Below are 18,821 nucleotides of genomic sequence, written 5' to 3' on the forward strand. Positions count from 1 at the left end.
TTTTTCAAACTCAGATATCCAAGAGAGTTATGGGTAAAGCTTGCTAGGTTAAATTCATATCTGTCCTGGCTGGGGAGCATGCTGAGCCATATAAAAGATGTAAATATGGATTTAGTCTTTCTGGATTTCAACGTCTGAGCAAAGGAAGGAGAGAGCTGAGATTGTGAAAGACATGGAGTTCAAGGCATGAATGCGGAAGCAGCTAGGATTGCAAATTTAGGAAAAGCAGAATGAGAGAAGGCGTACTAGTGCAATGGAATTATTAGGTTAATAAATATTTATTGATGGATAGATTATATCTCTGTGGTAGGCTGTATGTATACAGATATGAATAAAAAACAACCCCTGCTTTGAAAGAACTCACTTTCCATTAATTCGTTCGTTCATTTGTTCGTTCATTCAGTGTCAAATAACCACCTTGGAAACGCAAAGATGAAAAGGCATTGTCTCTGTACTTCAAGAGCATTCAGTCTGTGGAACATATTCTTGACATTCCTATTTGGAGCACAGAAAAAGTGTTTCCTTGTAAATGTTTTAGCGGGAAGCTGCACGCTATAGGAATGGAGACCTGGCTTCAGAGTTAGACAGTTCTGGGTTTGAATCTGTGTTCTGTCGCTTACAAGCTATTACCTTGGACAAGTGACTTAACCTGTATTAGCCTCAGGACTCTTATCTTTATGTTTTTAAATAATTTTAAAAATTTTTTATTTATTTGAGAGAGAGCATGAGTGGGGGATGGACAGAGAAGGGGAAGAGTCAGAGAGAGAGAGAGACAGAGAGAATCCCAAGCAGGCTCTGTACTGTCAGCGTGGAGCCTGATGTGGGGCTCAAACTCATGAACTGTGAGATCATGACCTGAGCCAAAGTCAGACGCTTAACCAACTGAGCCACCCAGGACCCTTATCTTTAAAGAAAGACATAGTCTGCCTTACAGGATTATTAAGACTCAATAACATTACTTATGTGAAGGAGCTTGCCACATACTAACAAATACCAATTTCATTTTTGATCCTTACCTTAATATTGCTAGTCCTGTGGTCCAGTGACATTTTGTTTGAAGTAGATCATTGTGAACTGGCTGGGTAATATACTTTAGAGGATAATTTCTTTTTATGGTAAAAATGCTTAAAACATGCTGAGTAACTGACTCAAAAGTTAAGTTTTAGAAGACAATTCCTTTGTAAGTTGGGGAAGACCCCTATTCAGTCTTTCCATGCACTTGTTTATATGTTGCTTTGAAATAATTCCTTAATTATTTAATGTGCAGTTTTTATGTATCTCCCCAGGTTGATTATTTGCTTTCTGAAAGCTGAGATTAATGATCTCTTCTTATATACCCCTGTAGCACTGAATTCATTTATACACAGTAGGTGGAGAACACATTTTTGATAAAAGGTGATAGAGTTACAGAAAAAACCCATGAACGATTAAATTAATAAAAAATGTGAAATCATTTTGATTCTGCAGTTTGAAACTTGTCAGTGAATGATGCTAGAAAATGTTTCAGTCTAAAAGTTTCAGAGAGAGCTTAAATGATAGAGGGAACCTCCAGTGTTAGCAACTTGTAACGTTCGGGAGAGATGCAGAATCCATCGTTGTTCCAACAAAAGCTACGCGTCCGATGGCGTACCAGAGTTATGTGGTGCAAGTGACCCTACCAGGTCAAAGAAGAGCATTAATCTGGAACTGTTTAGCCAGTCCAGGCACCAGTTGACTGTGAATGTTACTGTTGGTGCACGATTACCAAGACCTAGGTTTATTAATAGAGTTATGTAGTTGTTTTGGTGGTTGTGCTTGTTTTCAGATGATTTTGTAAGATATAGATAATCCCATTGAATAGGTATTTGATATTATGTTGATCATATTTGATATGTATATTACATTTAAATGATAACCTGAATGAAATTTCTGAACATTTCTCAATCAAAATAATGTTTTAAGTTTCTAGTTATGTAGGAAGTGCTATGCTTTTCTGATGGCTCTTTTTGAAAGGGAATTCATTTGCCCCATCTCTGATGTTTCTTTTTTGGAATTGCTGCCATAATTTCAATAGGAATGCATCACCGAAAGGACTATTATGCTGATGAATGAGAGCTTCCTGTGCCTGTTGGCAGGCACTAAGTAGGCTCTAAGCAAACTGAAATTCATTGAATCTTAGCAAGGCTATTAAGAAAATAAGTGCAAATTGTCAGGAGAAGAGAGGTTTGTTCCTTAACGTCATCACTTGACTCTTGGGTAAGAAATGTTAGGCAAGAAAGAGACTGTTTCAATTTGTCATCCTCCTGAGACTTCAAGATGTTATCTGTAGTGCTGAAATAAACCATTCCTTTCTATAAGCAGAGAAAATGAGAAAATGGTTTATGCCCAGATTGGTCCATTTAGTTAGGAGGACAGTCACATAAATAACTACCTAAGAAAACAAAAACAAAGAAAGAAAATGGGAAACCTGAATCCCTGGCATAAACCCTTTCAGGATTAAAGTCTCTGTAAATAGTATGTGCAAAAAAGAACTGCCTGTTCACAGGGGTAATGTGCTCAGAGGACAGCACTGTGAACTTGAACCTTTTTACCTTAGTTTTTCCAACCATAAAATAAAAGCCATTTTCTTTTCTAAGGGGAAAGCTAGATTAGCTCATGGAGTTTTTTGTTGTTTTGTTTTAATAAACAATTGACAGTTGGTTAGGTTTAGGGTATAAGCCCTGAGCCACGTTTTATGGACTTTGGTTCCAATGTCAAGTTAAGTTTTCAGAACCTTTCAAGTTCTACTAGGACCTTTCTTTTTGTATGTATCTATCACCTGTTGGCCAGTCTGAGAACTAGGTGGTAGTTTATATCCTAGAGTTTTGTTCTCAAAGCCTTTGGTATGATATTTAGGGTCGGATCCATAACACCTCTCAAAAGCTCCCTCCTATCATCTGATCTCCTTGACACTTCCCAGCTCTCTGGCTGTCCACCTCCCTTCCCATCCTCGAGCCCAAACTGGGACTTTCCCTGCTTTGCCAGGCATATCCCATCATTACTTCTATATGAGGCATCAAATAGTAAGAGGGCAGAGAGAGAGAGAGAGAGAGAGAGAGAGAGAGAGAAAACACACTGGGACTCATCCTGTACTCTTGGGACCATAGCTCTTGTGACCAGAGGAAAGGGTCCCCTTCATCAAAATTTGGGCTGCCTGTCCAGCAACTATTGCTATCCCTTGTTACTTGCCTGGAGTGTTAGACTGGGAAAGAATGGAAAGAGGATTTAAAACACAGGATTTTCTCCACTCTTACCCTCAGGAGTCCTCTTTTTTGCTTCTTTGACCAGATGGAAGAGACTTTTTTTGGAGTGGTTTCTGTTTGAATCCAATGAGTACTTCCTTATTTTGAGCTGCTTTTGAATCCAAGCCAGGTAATACCAGATGGGAAGGATAAACAAAACAAAATGGAAAACCCATTGCTGGTTTGGTACTACTTTGAATTCTGGACTCTTTCCTTAATTCATCAGCTACCGTTGACCGTTCAGAGTCCTCAGCTGTTCCATAAAGTCTTTCTAGGTTGTAGTTGTATTCAGTGGGAAATACTGGATGCTTACTCCATGTTGCCTAGAAATGGAATCCCCTTCTCTTTTGAAAAGATATAAAGTGTACAGTCACATTTTTGTGCTAGTAAGTATCAAAAGGCAGACATTTTCCTTTTTTTTTTGTTTTTCATTGTGCTATGTGCTGCCTGAACACACATGCACCAATGTGGAAAGATTATATAACGTAGGAAGGGGAAAGATAGAGGCAGCGAAGTTTGTCATTTAGAAAAACACGAGTGAAATCCTTGTGCAAGCCTTTTGAGGGCATGTATTCTTACTTTCAGCTCTGCTCTCACCCCTTGCTCATGTCACCTTCTTTATGTCCCTTTCCCGAATACCTACTCTTTCCTGGAGACTCCTCCTGTGAGCTAGCAGCCGAAGCCATTGACAAAGGTTAGGTTGCCCGTAGTGTTTGCAGTGCTTCTCAAATTTCGCTTTGCCAAACATCTCAAGTCAGAAGAGAGGGGTTCTTCCAGGGATTAGGACTGTCGGCAGAGTAGAGATGGGCATTTCTTTATGTTTTCCTTTTTAAGAAATTATGTGAGTTCTTCATTTTCTTCTAGAATTTCTCATATAAAAATAATTCCCCATTGATTGTTTAAAAAAAAAAAAAAGTACCACTATGTTGCAGGATGCTGATAGTGGGGGAAGTCCTGAGTGTGTCAGAACAATGCTTATATGGGAATTCTTTGTAATTTTCATTCAGTTTTGCAGTGAATCTACAACTGCTCTAAAAATAAAGGTCATTAATTTAAAAAATTCTCTCCCAGAAACTTCAAATAAATGTGACGTCTCAGGAGATGTGTTATGGCATTGTATAGCTTTGCCTTTCTCCATGGTAGAATGCTATGGACTCCCATTTAAGTTATAATTTTATGAGAAAAACAAGGGTTGATAGAAAAATTATGGAGTGAGTTACTGATGGTGGAGTTTCATGTGCTTCCAGAAACCTGAGGTAGAACTCCTGTATCCCAATACACAGCACTTATGGCAGTCATTTCTGTTAGGCTGCTTTCTGGAAGGAACGCATTCCCATTAATCTGGCATGGTTTACGTATAGCTACATTATGGTAGGTGACATGCCAACTGTTTTTTTTTTTTTTTTTTCAATAAGTAGGTGAGAATTCAGTCTTTTTTAATTCCCACAACGTTGGCTTCACTGTTTTTCCACATCCACCATTCTCTCTATCCACCACTATTTTCTTTCCGTTTTGCTTCTGGTCTTAGCACATTCCCCAGGAGCAGGCTGTGTGTGTGAAGGCACACAAACTCTGTGTTCCAGGATTAATTGAGAATTGGTAGGGTAGGGGCATAGAACTCATGTGAAAGCCAGATGATTTCTTGGAGAATGTTCAGGAAATTCTCTGGTTTTCTTCTTGGCATGATTTTACACCCCTCCTATGCCACACCCATAGAGTGAAGGCACAAGATATGGAAAGTTCAGAACCATTGCTCTAAGGGACCTCAGACTTCTTTCACTGTTTGTTTTTAAAGCTTAGAAGAGAAACTCCAGATGATGGTACACACGTTTTATAATCTGACATAAACATTAACATTGGGAGTCCCTCCAACACTAGAAAATGACACCTACTTAGTTATTTAACTCCTGGTTGTCATTTCATCTTTTCTTTAACTTCTTATCAGATTTCTAACTTCTTATTAAAATAGGATTTCCTCGTAATTTTTTTACCTAAACACTTGATACAATTAGTTAAAAATTAATTTTGGGAAATAGGTGATACAATATGAAACAATCAGGACTGAGAGACGATTTCCTTTAGAAATTGATATTAAATGAACCCAGAGCCGATGTTGGGGAGAAAAACAATTCACAGCTGCAGATTTGGTTAGAACATTATGTTTAGGCCATTTGGGCCTCTGACTCTGGGTTGCAAACTCAATAATGGTGTTTGCTAAAATAGCTTCCAATCTCTTGCATGTGCTTTCAGCATATAATCAGGCAGACTAGTAAAAAATAGAAGTGTAGTTTTCTGGAGAGATAGGAATGATTACTCCCAGCTGAGCAGGTAAAACATATTGCTACATGAAGAATGTGTTCTTTGCTGATTCTCAGGGTTTTCTTTATTTTTATTTTTACTTTTAATATAAAGTGTCAGCAGACAGAAGCAAGAGAAAATTCACTTGAAAATGTCAGAAAATAAAAGAAGCCTAGCAAATTGTATTGCAGGTAAAAATCCATTTCAGCCAGCAAACAAACAAGCATTGGCTGAGAAGCTTGCTGATGGCTCCTTTTGTTTCTTGATGATTTAAAGCCTCATGCTTGTAATCTAATTAACATCGAACTGAGTTGCAAGTACAGTGGCCTGTTTGGTTCAATAATAATACATTTATATGAAAGGTTAATGAAATGAATTTTTCCTCCATTCAATTCATTAAAAATTGTTCTACAATCAACGGTTGCTAATGGAATAGAGATTAAATATTCATGTTCATAAATTTTCTGTGTCATTTCTGATTTTCCTTCATTTCTGCCTCCATAGAGTGAATTTTGTGAGCATAAGAGTTCCCAGACAAAAACCTTGATTTAGAGGTTAATTGCACACCATTAATTCTTTTATCAAAGAGGTAGTGTGGAATACTGGAAAGAGAAATAGTTTGGCAGTGGGTCTGTCTCACTTTGTAACTGTGTGATTTGGGGCAAGTTTCATAACCACCAAAAGATTTGGGCAAAAGGTATTATAGGAACTTCTTGCAAGATAGCATGAGGGTTAGTGATAAACTATGGAAAGCACCTAGCCCTGTGCAGGGTACAGGATTAGCAGTTCGACAAATAACCAGAAAAACTGGGGGGAAATAAAACACCTACTTATATGCCGTAGAACTTAATGATGATTTACAGTGGCGGGACTGCTTATAGCAAGGCAGGGCTCTCATTAATTCTAAAATAGGTGTCAGGCTTGGGCCTTACACCTTGTAATTCTCATCAGTGTTATCAGTATAAAGTCTCTGGAAGACTGTTTCATGTTTCTATAGATAGATTTTTTGGTCATCTATTTTCTGCCACCTCTTTCTTCTTTTTCACCTGAGTCGATGGACCTTATTTAAACTGCATATGATGTTTTCCCAAATAATGAATTTACTAGAATATTGAAGCTTATGCAATCAACTGCCAAAGTGTAGACGTTTTATTTTTTTGTGTGAGAGAGAATGAAAGTGAGCGAGAGGGAGTGGGAATGTACGAGGGGCAGAGGAGAGGGAGAGAGACAATCTTAAGCAGGCTGCCCATGCGGGGCTCCATCTCATGGTCTTGAGGTCATGAGATCGAGATCTGAGCCAAAATCAAGAGTTGGATGCTTAACCAACTGAGCCACCCAGGCACCCCAAAGTGTGAACATTTTTAAAAACACTTATGATTATGAAATTTCCTTCAAATGCATTTCCTACTTTACAGGCTTCTTAAACAGAAGATGCCAAGCATAACTATTTTCCTAGTGACTCAAGGTGATCATTATGATCATTTATTTTTGTTTTATGCCTAATTTTTATCAGTCCCTCACCCACTTCACCAAAGGTGATTTCTGATCAAAAGCTGGTGAATCAGGGGCGCCTGGGTGGCTCAGTTGGTTAAGCGTCTGACTTGGGCTCAGGTCATGATGTCACGGTTTGTGGGTTCTAGCCCCGTGTCAGGCTCTGTGCTGACAAAGCCTGGAGCCTCCCTTCAGATTCTGTGTCTCCCTTTCTCTCTGCCCCTCCCCTGCTCATGCTCCCTCTCTGTCTCTCAAAAATAAGTAATAAAAAAAAAGTTAAAAAAAAAAAGGTGGTGAAGCAGATGAGCTACTTGATTAAACAGCAAATACCAAATAAGAGGAAGGTTAGTGAGAAACCACAGGTGCCTTGGGAGTAAGGCACATAGCTCTCGTTCAGAGCTTTAGTTCAGTAGTTATTTGTCTTGTTTAATATCTCCCCTTTCTTTTTTCTTTTTATTTTAGATAGAGCACGAGTGGGGAAAGGGACAGAGGGGGAGAGAGAGAGAATCTTAAGCAGGCAGAGCCCAATGTGAGGCTTGATTCCATGACCCAGAGATGGTGATCTGAGCTGAAATCAAGAGTCGGACGCTCAACCAATAGGCGACCCAGGTGCCCCTAATAGCTCCCCTTTCAACTTTCAGTGTAGATTTGTCTTTGGAGGTCTGTTGCTAGAGGAGGACCTAATTTTAGAACTGCGTTGTCCAATGCAGTAGCTACTAGCCACTTGTAGCTATTTAAATTTAAAGTAATTGAAATGAAATAAAATTTAAACTTTAATTTCTTAGTCACTTTAGGCACATTCCAAGTGCTCACTGGCCAAGTGTGGCTGGCTAGTGGTACCATTATTAGATAGTACAGAGAACAGTTATATTACTGCAAGAAGTTCTAGTATTCTCTCCCTTTGTCTAAGGGAAACTTACACAACAATATACATAACAAAATTAATGTGCATGTATGTATCCATATGGGTATCTATGATGTAAGATGGTGAAAACTAAGTAAGGATATGGGTCCTGTGCCTTCATTTTTATATATCACAGTTTTATGTGATATTGTGTGTAATTTATATTATATAATTTTATGGTCGGTGATGTGTGCATATTTACATTTTGCTCATATGCATATCTTTTAAGTAATAGTCTTTTATTTTCCCATACAAAGCATTCCTGGAGAAGTATATGAAAGTCAAATATATAAAATATTAAGTAGGACAATACTAAACTAGAGATTGACAGGTTCAGTGAGTGGGAAGTGTTCATTCCTAGATAACTAAAAAATAAAATATCAAATCAGGCCTTTCCTTTTTAAGAGTCATTTTTACATAGTCTCTGGTTTTATTCTTTGCCATCACAACAAAACCGTACTTAGTTGTACCGTGTACATCCAGGGATGTGAAAGTTTTTCTGCTTTTGGCACCCTGTAATCATTTTCATTTTTCAACCAGTTGTGTTAAATTATAGATTAATACAGCTGCCTTTTAAAAAGCTAGAATTGGCATTTCTATTTTCCTTATTTCTACTCATTTTTAAATAAAATAGTAAAGGAAAGCTCAGTAAAATAATTACACAATTTATAAACATCGTTGAAAAGGGTGGTGATGATGTAGCAGGTGGTATGATTGGCTAGAAAGTATATCACCATGTTATAGACTTATTTAATCTTGAGAAAATGTAAAAATGTTCAAATTCAAACAGTGAAAGACAGATTAGGAATATTAGAGTATATAACATGAGAAAGTACAGATTAAACTGAAGCAGAATATTTGTGAATGATTGAACTAAGTAATAGATTGTACATGTAAGCAAACACACTTAATTTTGTGTAGCATTATATATTACATGTATTTGTCTATATTTTATGTCCTGAATATACACATGAACCTACATGCATAGTAATTTACCTTATCACTCATTTGAGCTGTGGGAGAGTAGGATGTTATGTTATTACTGAGTTCAGTGATGCTTTAGAATTGGAAACTAGGGGTGCCTGGGTGGCTCAGTCGGTTAAGCATCTGACTTCGGCTCAGGTTGTGATCTCACAGCTCATGAGTTTGAGCCCCACGTCAGGTTCTGTGCTGACAGCTTAGAGCCTGGAGCCTGCTTTGGCTTCTCTGTCTCCCTGTCTCTCTGCCCCTCCCCTGCTCACACTCTGTCTCTCTCGCTCTCTCTCTTTCAAAAATAAATAAACATTAAAGAAAAGAAAATAAAAGAAAAAAATAGAATTGGAAACCAGAAATGGAATGTTGGAAGTAAAGGCTTATGGTCAAACTCCAGGGGTGCTTGAGGGGTGAATAACTTACTGTTTCCCATGTTTAGTTTTTGAGTATTTGTACTTTAACCCTGTTTTAGTCCATCTGGACTGCTATAACAAAATACCATAGGCTGGGTGGCTTAAACAACAAACATTTATTGCTTGCTTGGAAGTCCAAGATCAAGGTGACGGCAGGTGTCCAGTAAGGGCCTACTTCCTGGTTAATAGCTTGCCGTTTCCTTGCTGTGTTCTTAAATGGCAGAAGGGGTACCGAGCTCTGGGATCTCTTTTTTAAGGATGCTTGCTAATCACGTTCATGGGGGGCTCCACTCACATGACCTAATCACTTCCCTAAAACTCCACCTCCAAATATCATCACCATGGGGATTAGGTTTCAACATAGCAATATGGAGGGACACAAACATTCAGTCCATTGCAAACTCTCTGAGATGAGAGGAATGGCCACATAATAAAAAAGCAAGTATCAACAGTTTTAAAAACAGGGCATAAAGACTTTGGTCATTAGTTACATTTTTTTCATTATTGCTAAAATATTACAAGCCCTTACTATTAGTAAGTGGTTACTGAAGGTAGCGGTCAAGATATTTAGAGCTTTTCATATTCTTCCTCTCTAGACTGTGCATCGCTTGAAGGTAGGAGCCCTGACTGCTTCTTTGTATTTGTGGTACACATCACAGTGCCTAATGCTATATATTTTTAGGGAATTTAATGGAAGGAAGGAAGCATGGAAACTTATTCTGGTAACCCAACTGTATTTTTATTATTTGTGAGATCATTTAGTGGCATGTGTGGACTGATCATTGAGGGTTCTTTGTGATGAACAACAAGAAATGAATGAGTGCCAGCACTTGAAACTCTAGGCATCCCACTTTTAGTCCCGTGTGTTCACCAACTCCCTCCAAATTTCTCTTCTTAGCTAAAGCTTCAGGTTAAAACCATTGTTCTCAGGTATAGGTGCTCTCGGTAGTGAATCCACATTGCCCTTCCTTTTCCATCTGCTGCATTGCCCTTCCTTTTCCATCTGCTGGCCAGAATGTGGTGTATGTGAGGGGGTTGTTGAGACATCAAGTGTTCGACCTGGCTTCCTGGGCCTCACCTTCCCTCGCTGCTGCCCATATACTGTCTCTACTCAATCTCAAATGATAAAAATTTGCCCCTTTCCCAGATGAAGCAGCTTCCTGTGAAATCTGTGATGGTAAGAGAAAAAGCAGTAGCAGGGACCAGTAGGGAAGAAGCAGATGGGCTACAGCAGATCACATGAGTTTTCTTGAAGCTGTGGGAAATCCTGTGGATCTCAGCACATCTTGACCTTTGCTTTGAAAAAGACTGGCATAGGATCCTGTGGGTGGCTGCTACATCTCCCAAGACCTGATAATACTAATTTGTTTTAGTCAGGTGGTTCAAATTTTGTCTGGGAGCAGTGGGTTCCCAGTTGCAGACAGTCTTTTAGGGAACAAGGAGAGAAGTGAATGAAGCATTGATAGGAATTGAATGATATTGAACAATAAAATATTTAAAATATTTACTGGACTCCCCTTATATTCTGTTGGTCTGTATATGTGTTCTTTTTGTCGTTCTTTTCTCATTAACTAATTATCAGAATAGCTAATTTTATTGTGTACTTACTCTGTGTCAGGCACACTGCGAAATTCTTTTTATTCAATCACAGTAACCCACAGTCTATCTTATCATCATCAAGTGAACTCCATAGTAGCATTTCTCTCACAAAAGTATAGAGAACTAATTTTTATTCAGCAGCGATTTGTACATACAATGAATATATGAACATATGTACATGCAATGAATATCTTATAGAAAAAAGTTGGGGGAGTCCAAATCTATGAGTTTGGACTATTTGTGCTTATGTCTTGACAGGGATACAACTTTTAAGCTTTTCACTGAGGAAATCTTATAAAGTTGAGTTGGGGATTCTGGAGGGGCATAAGAGAGACCTTTAAGTCTTCTCTCTTACATCTCTTTTCGAAACCTTCTAAAGAAAAGAAGCCAGGTTGTGGGCAGTATGGCCAAGTCATACTTTTTCTCATCTTATTTTTGAGTGCCCTAAGAAAACAAAACATGCATACTCTTCTTTTTTGTAACTACTGTGTAAAACTTGAGACCATAACTTACATTTAACACTGGACTTTGCTTACCTACACAGAATAGATAAATGATTTCATTGTCTGACAGGGAAATCGGTTGTTCTTTCGGTGAAGTAATGAATGATAATGTTTTGTTTTAAATATACAAGAAGTTATCAGAATTCATCAAGACTACTATAGGATTTTTGTGTGTTTTTCTCCCCCCAACTTCACTGAAATAACAGCACTATGAGTTTAAGGTATACAAAGCATGATTTGATTTACATGTATTGTAACTGTAATTGAAATGATTACCATAATAGATTTTTGTTTCTTAAACTATATACCTGAAATCAATAACCACAGAGATTTTTATCTCTTTCCATGAATAATTATAATTTACAGGTATTTGGCATATATACATGTATATATATTATATAAATAAGTATACTTATTTTAGTTTACATTTTCTACAAATGCTGCATTAAAGCTAAAACTATAGCTGTTTTTATTTGGAATATTCATTGCATGTACATATATTCATATATTCATTGCATGTACATATATTCATATATTCATTGCATGTACAAATAGCTGCTGAATAAAAATTAGTTCTCTACACTTTTGTGACAGAAATGCCACTATGGAGTTCACTTGATGATGATAAGACATAGACTGTGGGTTACTGTGATTGAATAAAAAGAATTTCACACAGTGTACCTAACACAGAGAAAGTACACAATAAAATTAACTATTCTGATTATTAGTTAATGAGAAAAGAACGACAAAAAGAATACATAATTACAGACCAACAATGTAAGGGGAGTCCAATAAATATTTTAAATATTTTATTATTCAATATAATATTATTCAATTCCTATATGTTATATATTGCCTCTTGGATTCTAGAAATCACCTAAAATGTGACGTGCAAAGTGTAGTGAAAAATATCTATAAACACATTAAAGATTAAAACAGTGGCTGAGTCCATTGAAAGGAAATGATCTTATGAATTAGTAATGAAGGTGCATTTACAGGTTATTGTCGTACTAGGGTCTGAGTTTTAACAGCTGCTGGTAGTTTAAACTAATAGGACTCTGAATAGCCCATAATTGAGGATTCATTCTGTTTATGGATTGTTTCTTAATAGAAACACTTAATAGTATTACCTGTCTTAAATTACTTCAAAGAGTAGTTATAAAAATGAAATAAGGTAAGTACATATGTTTTATAAACATGATAAGTGCGAGAGATCTCAGTGTGTATGTAATATACAAAATTATAAAATTATTAAGTTTATTGAGTGATAGTTTTAGGAGTTGTTTGAAGCTTCATTTAGATCCCATGAATATAATTAGTGACAATTTCAAAGTGTATTGGACTGAAAGAGTTAAATTTGTGTTACAAACATCTAATATTAGAAGAGTATTTAAGTTAAATAGGAGGCCAGGTATTTTAGAAACAGATGCCATATAGGCCATGAATATGTTAATGTCATTTAGAACATGTTTTTAAGTTTATTTATTTTGAGAGAGAAAAAGAGAAAACGCAAGTTGGGGAGGGGCAGAGAAAGAGGGAGAGAAAAAGAATCCCGAGCGGGCTCCACACTGTCAGCACAGAGCCCGATACGAGGCTTGAACTCACGAACTGTGAGATTGTGACCTGAGCCGAAGTTGGATACTTAACTGACTGAGCCACCGAGGTGCCCTAATTTTTTTTTTTAAATGTTTTTATTAATTTTTGAGTGAGAGCATGAGTAGGGGAGGGGCCAAGAGAGAGGAGGACAGAGGATCTGAAGCAGGCTCTGTGACCTGAGCCGAAATCAGACACTCAACTGACTGAGTCCCCTAGGTGAGCCATTAATGTCATTTTTATGTATCATTTAATCAGGTACAAGGTCCTTACCTGGTTATATACTAGTAACATTTTGCTCCTTTCTTCTTTTGACTCTGTGTGCTTGAAAACAAACTGCATGTTCTTAAGACTATTCTAAAATTTAAATATTTTATTAATTTTCTGGCCCTTTTTGCAATTAGCTGGAAGGAAGGATGTTTTCTTCTAATCAGAACTGATAATACTAGTTTTTCAAACTAATCCAATTAAAGAACACAAAGGCCAGTAATCTTATTTTGTTTCTAAGCAAAGCATACATAGATAACAGCTTTTAAATACTATGTCTGAAACACCACATGAAATGTAGCTATATTAAAGCACTCATTATTAAAATTATCTTAATAACCATCACACATTGATTTTTCCCTTTAATTATAGAAAAGAGGAAAATTTGAAATAATCAGAATTTGAGTGTCTCTCATTTATCTTGCTCTGTACCAGACACTTTGGTGAGATATAAAAAAATTTCCAAATACCTTCACTTTGAGGAGCTTAAAGGCGGGCTAAAATATATTTTAAAAATTATCAAAAAAACATTAAAAGGGATTTGTAAATAAATGCCAAAGAATGTGATAAAATTAATAAATGTTCTAGAAGTGACAAGAGTGAAAGTTTAAAAAATTTTTTAAGTTTTCAAAATTTATTTCAGTGATCTCTACACCCCACGTGGGGCTTGAACTTATGACCCCAAGATCAAGAGTTGCATGCTGTGGGTGCCTGAGTGGCTCAGTCGGCTAAGTGTCCGACTTTGGCTCAGGTCATGATCTCACGGTTTGTGGGTTCGAGCCTTCAGATTCTGTTTCCCTCTCTGTCTGGTCCTTTCCCATTCAGCCTTGCTCAAGTGCATGTGCGCACTCTATTTCTCTCTCTCTCTCAAAAAGAAATAAACATAAAAAAAAACTTTGTTTAAAAAAAAAAGAGTTGCATGCTCTTCCACCTGAGCCAGCCAGAAGCCCCAAAGAGTGAAAGTTTTAATATCATTTCCTTGAAAGAAGTATGCTAACATTTTATTATGCTGGAAGAAATCAGAATTGATTTCAAACTATTTACTAGGTTTTGAACCAAGATGATGTCAGTTTTAGGTCTGCTGACCGGTTTTTCTAATAATCACCATCAGCCTTCTTGGAGCATAGTATATAAGTAAAACGCGCATTATCTTTTCTTTCTTCCCAGGCATACTTCCGACAGGGTGTTGCCCTCCAGTACCTCGGACGTCATGCCGATGCCCTGGCAGCCTTTGCATCTGGACTGGCTCAGGACCCCAAGAGTCTCCAGCTTCTGGTGGGGATGGTAGAAGCGGCCATGAAATCTCCCATGAGAGGTAAATATGATGAAAGTGTTTGGTCTGACACTAATTTAACTGATTTAAGGACATTCCTAGCCTTTGAAGACTTTGGACATTGAGAATTGGTAGGTTATTGCTGTGGCCAAGATTGGACATTTTACACAAAGGAAGATCAGGAATCACTGTCCATGGCTGGTGTTAATGAGGCAGAACAGGATGGTGGTAAGAACACTGGTGCAGAAGCTTATGGACCTGGATTATATTTTCAAATTTTTCATAAACTAACTTTATGACTAGGGTGAATGAATGAACTTTTCTGGATTTCAGGGTTATCCAAAGAATACTTTTTTAAAAATAGTTCTGAGATTCCGTACCTCTAAATCACAACACCTCTAGTAGTAAATTGATTTGCTCAGTTGGACCAATATGCCATCTAGAAATAAATGAGAGAAGATATTAGATATTCTAACATTGTGTAAAAGGAAATAATGGATCTAACTGTAGGCTATGTCTAACGTTTTTCAGAGGAACATGAAAAAACCATGTTGAATTAAAAGGAAAGAGAAGAGACAGACACTAGTTTACATGGTTTTCTCCTGTTGTTACTTCTGTTTTATACCAATTGGTATTCTGGAAAAACAGTGGATTGGAACTAGTATCAAAGGTTGGAGGAGTTCTGAGGCCCCAAACTGATTGACTTCACTCTGAGAAACATGGATTTTTGCTGAATGAGCTCTTGGACAGATTAGGCTGAAAGGGTACACCAATAGTCATCTTTGCAGTGATGGATACACTGAGGCAGATTGGTGGCAAATAGTAGACAGCGAATAATATTCCATATTAGATTATGTCAAACAGAACTTTATTTTGTCTCTGAAATGGTACGTTTCTGAATGAACCTAAAATTTTTGATGGCAGTATCATTAGACATCTAGTTTCAAAAATGTTTGTGGCATTATGTAGTTTTAATATACTGGCTCATACACTATTTGGCTCAAAATAAAAGCTAAGTAAAAGTTTGATGAACTAAATGGTACTCCGTCTCTGGGCAATTCATAGCTATAAAAAATGTTTTCCTGAAAGTTGAATATTTCATGTTTTAGAAAAAAAGTGATAAGGAAATCTCTCCTCATGTGATTTTATAACCCCATACAAAGCTGAGTCTTAGCTTGTAGGAACCTAATGGCTTCTCCCACTGGGGGACCTGCTGTTAATAAACTCTGACTTAGAACAGATGCGCTTTGGAGCTCCAGGGCTTGGGGCGGGTGGGGGAAGTGGACAACAACAACAAAAATCAATCTGTCTCTCCTTGCCATTTTCTGGCATTTTCTCATTCTCTCCCTACATCCTTCTGCAAGTAATTTACATGGAATATATATATATATATATGTATATATATATAGTTCTTGAAGATATCACTTCTTTATTCTGAGGTGTTTCTGCTGCTGCCTTAGAATATTGGAGTGAATGTGTTGAGATCAGCAGAATCATACTTACCATTTTGCCTTTGAAGCAATTTGTTTAGATAAATGTAAGAAAACCTTCCTACACTTCGAGAAAGAGTTCAGTGGTGCTGTCCTGTCCCCCTTAGGGTTTTCTGTGCTGCATTCTCTCCTATCTTATACCGAATGACCTAAGGCTGACCCTGGAGAAAGCCGCATCTTACAGGTGCCTGGAGCGCTTCAGTATTTTCTTCTCTTTCCTTAAGGCGATTTGATTTATCTCATTTATTTTTAGCATTGCCTTTACCCCTGTACCTATTCCAGGTGGGCTTCTCTTATCAACATTTTATAGAGGCTGTTCCTTGGCACGGTGTTGTTCTGTGCATCATTTCACATCTTAATGACCTCTCTTTTTGTCATATGGTTGCAATTCACAAAATCTGTCATCATTTGCTGCCCATTTTTTACCCACTGTTTATTTTAGCCTCCTGCAGCTTTCTGAGTTCCTGCCATTGTTGTGTATCTGTGCAGTTTGGATCACTTTACATAGAGGTCTGATCTGTTACATCGTTTTTCTGGTTTTGGTTTTCTTCTTTTACAATTCTTAAGTGCAAAAGAGAAAGCTCCCTAGTCCAGGTGCTTCTATAAGGAAACAAAACTCTAGTGGTGTGCATAGCATCCCTGTGGTTTGGTCTTTTGGGGAAGTTTCAAGATTTCTTTTTTTTTTTTAAGTTTATTTTTATTTTGAAAGAGAGAGAGAGGGAGAGAGAGCACGTGCAGGGGAGGGGCAGGGAGAGAGGGAGAGAGTGAGCATCTCAAGCAGGGGCTCCAACCCAGGAACTGTGAGATCATGACCTGAGCTGAAACCAAGAGTCGGACACTCAATCAACTGAACCACCCAGGTGCCCTAAGATTTCATTATTTTTAAAGGTAGGGCCAATCTACGTTAATATGCCCTGTTCCCACATAAATATGTTCTATTTATCCATATTGAAACTTACTTGATTTTTTTATAGTGTTGCTGATACTGCTAACTGAATTCATAAGTCTATTTTACTTTATTTTTATGATTTCACTCATGTTCACCAACCAAGAGATCAGTTAAACTACTTCTCCTGTGGATATATTTACATCCTTATATATAATGTATTTCCTTAAATCATTAATGAAAATGTAAAAATAAGCATAAATATAAAATGATACTCTTTTTCATGACTTCTCAAGTTATCCTTTCACTATTTTCTCTTTCTCCTTTTGAGATAGTCTGTCAGCAATCTCAGCACATTGTATCTTATAAATGCTTATGCAAATTTGGATGGGATAGGACAGTGCTATTGCCACCCAAATTCAATAATATAATTACAAAGTGAGATTGAGTTTACCTTTATTTGTTCCTCTAAAGACGCCAGGGCTGCTTCTTGCTGAGGGTTCTCTTGTGTATATTTTCTCTCCTCCCGTTAATTTGGTAATCTAAAGACTATTACATTTATGGGCTATCACCTGTCGTGGTGTTTCTACCAGCTCCAGAGGATCCAGGGAAGCTAATTTAAGGAGTGCTGGTGGAAAATGGCTGTTGAATGTATAAGCTTTTCTCTGAGGGTCAAGTTGGGGCTCACCTTTTATTTGCCTAATTGCCACCCCCCCTCGGTGAGCTCTTTCCCTCTGATTTTCTTTTAGGTGGCAGTCACTTCACAGGAGGCCTGTTTTCTGAAATGTTATGTTAAAAAAAAAAAGACTGGAACCGAATCCCAGTGCTGCCCTTTGCTATTTCATTGACTGAGCAAGGTTGCTTCCTTTCTCTACACCTCAGTCCTTACCCGTAAGAGGGAAATGACAATATACACCTCCTGATGTTGTTTTGAGAATCCAGCACCAGAAAGCGTAAGTTGGTCCTTGCAGGCCACCTTCCCCTCTTCAGTGCGATGTGCTCCTCGCTGAGGAGTGCACGTAGCAGCAGTAGTAAGCCTGCTCTTGGATTTTTGACAGGCACGGCGTTGTGTGGAATGAACACTGTGCTACTGTATGTGGTCCTCTTGCTACGCACTCACTGGAAAATTTGGTCTCAGGTCTCAGTGTCAGGAAGAGTGTATTTCTCCCGAGTAGGTATATTTTTATTTAAAAGATCTGGGAATTTATGTAAAAGATCCGGGTGGCTTAGTGGGTTCAGCTCAGGTCATTCATGATCTCGCGGTCACAGAGCCCCATGTAGGGCTCTGTGCTGACAGCTCAGAGCCCGGAGCCTGCTTTGGATCCTGTGTCTCCCTCTCTCTCTGCCACTCCCTCACTCACGCAGGTGTTCCCTCTCTCTCTAAAAAATAAGTAAACATTAAAAAAAATTTTTTTGAAGGTCTAGGAATTTTATTTTATTTTTATTTTTTATCCCAAAATTATTCCTTTTGTAATTTTTTTTTATTTTTTAAATTTACATCCAAGTTAGTTAGCATGTAGTGCAACAATGATTTCAGGAGTGGATTCCTTGGTGCCCCTTACCCATTTAGCCCATCCCCCCTCCCACAACCCCTCCAGGAACCCTGTTTGTTCTCCTTATTTAAGAGTCTCTTATGTTTTGTCCCCCTCCCTGTTTTTATATTCTTTTTGCTTCCCTTCCCTTGTGTTCTGTCTTAAAGTCCTCATGAGTGAAGTCATATGATATTTGTCTTTCTCTGACTAATTTCGCTTAGTATAATACTCTCTAGTTCCATCCACGTAGTTGCAAATGGCAAGATTTCATTCTTTTTGATTGCTGAGTAATACTCCATTGTATGTATATATATATATATATATATATATATATATATAT

At 37.6% G+C, this 18,821-nt stretch overlaps 1 protein-coding gene across 4 annotated transcripts in view; it reads left to right on the top strand.

Annotated features, from left to right (window-relative positions):
• TTC28 (tetratricopeptide repeat domain 28) overlaps window positions 1–18,821 on the top strand; it is a 630,964-nt gene that overhangs the window by 305,728 nt on the left and 306,415 nt on the right. For all 4 annotated transcript variants that reach the window (XM_078435589.2, XM_078435590.2, XM_078435591.2 and 1 more), the window contains one exon: window positions 14,468–14,615. In XM_078435589.2, coding sequence (XP_078291715.1) covers window positions 14,468–14,615 — 148 coding nt within the window. The remainder of the gene's footprint in view (window positions 1–14,467; window positions 14,616–18,821) is intronic.

This window comes from Panthera onca, chromosome D3 (assembly GCF_046562875.1).
Source record: "Panthera onca isolate mPanOnc1 chromosome D3, mPanOnc1 haplotype 2, whole genome shotgun sequence".
Lineage (NCBI taxonomy): Eukaryota > Metazoa > Chordata > Mammalia > Carnivora > Felidae > Panthera > Panthera onca.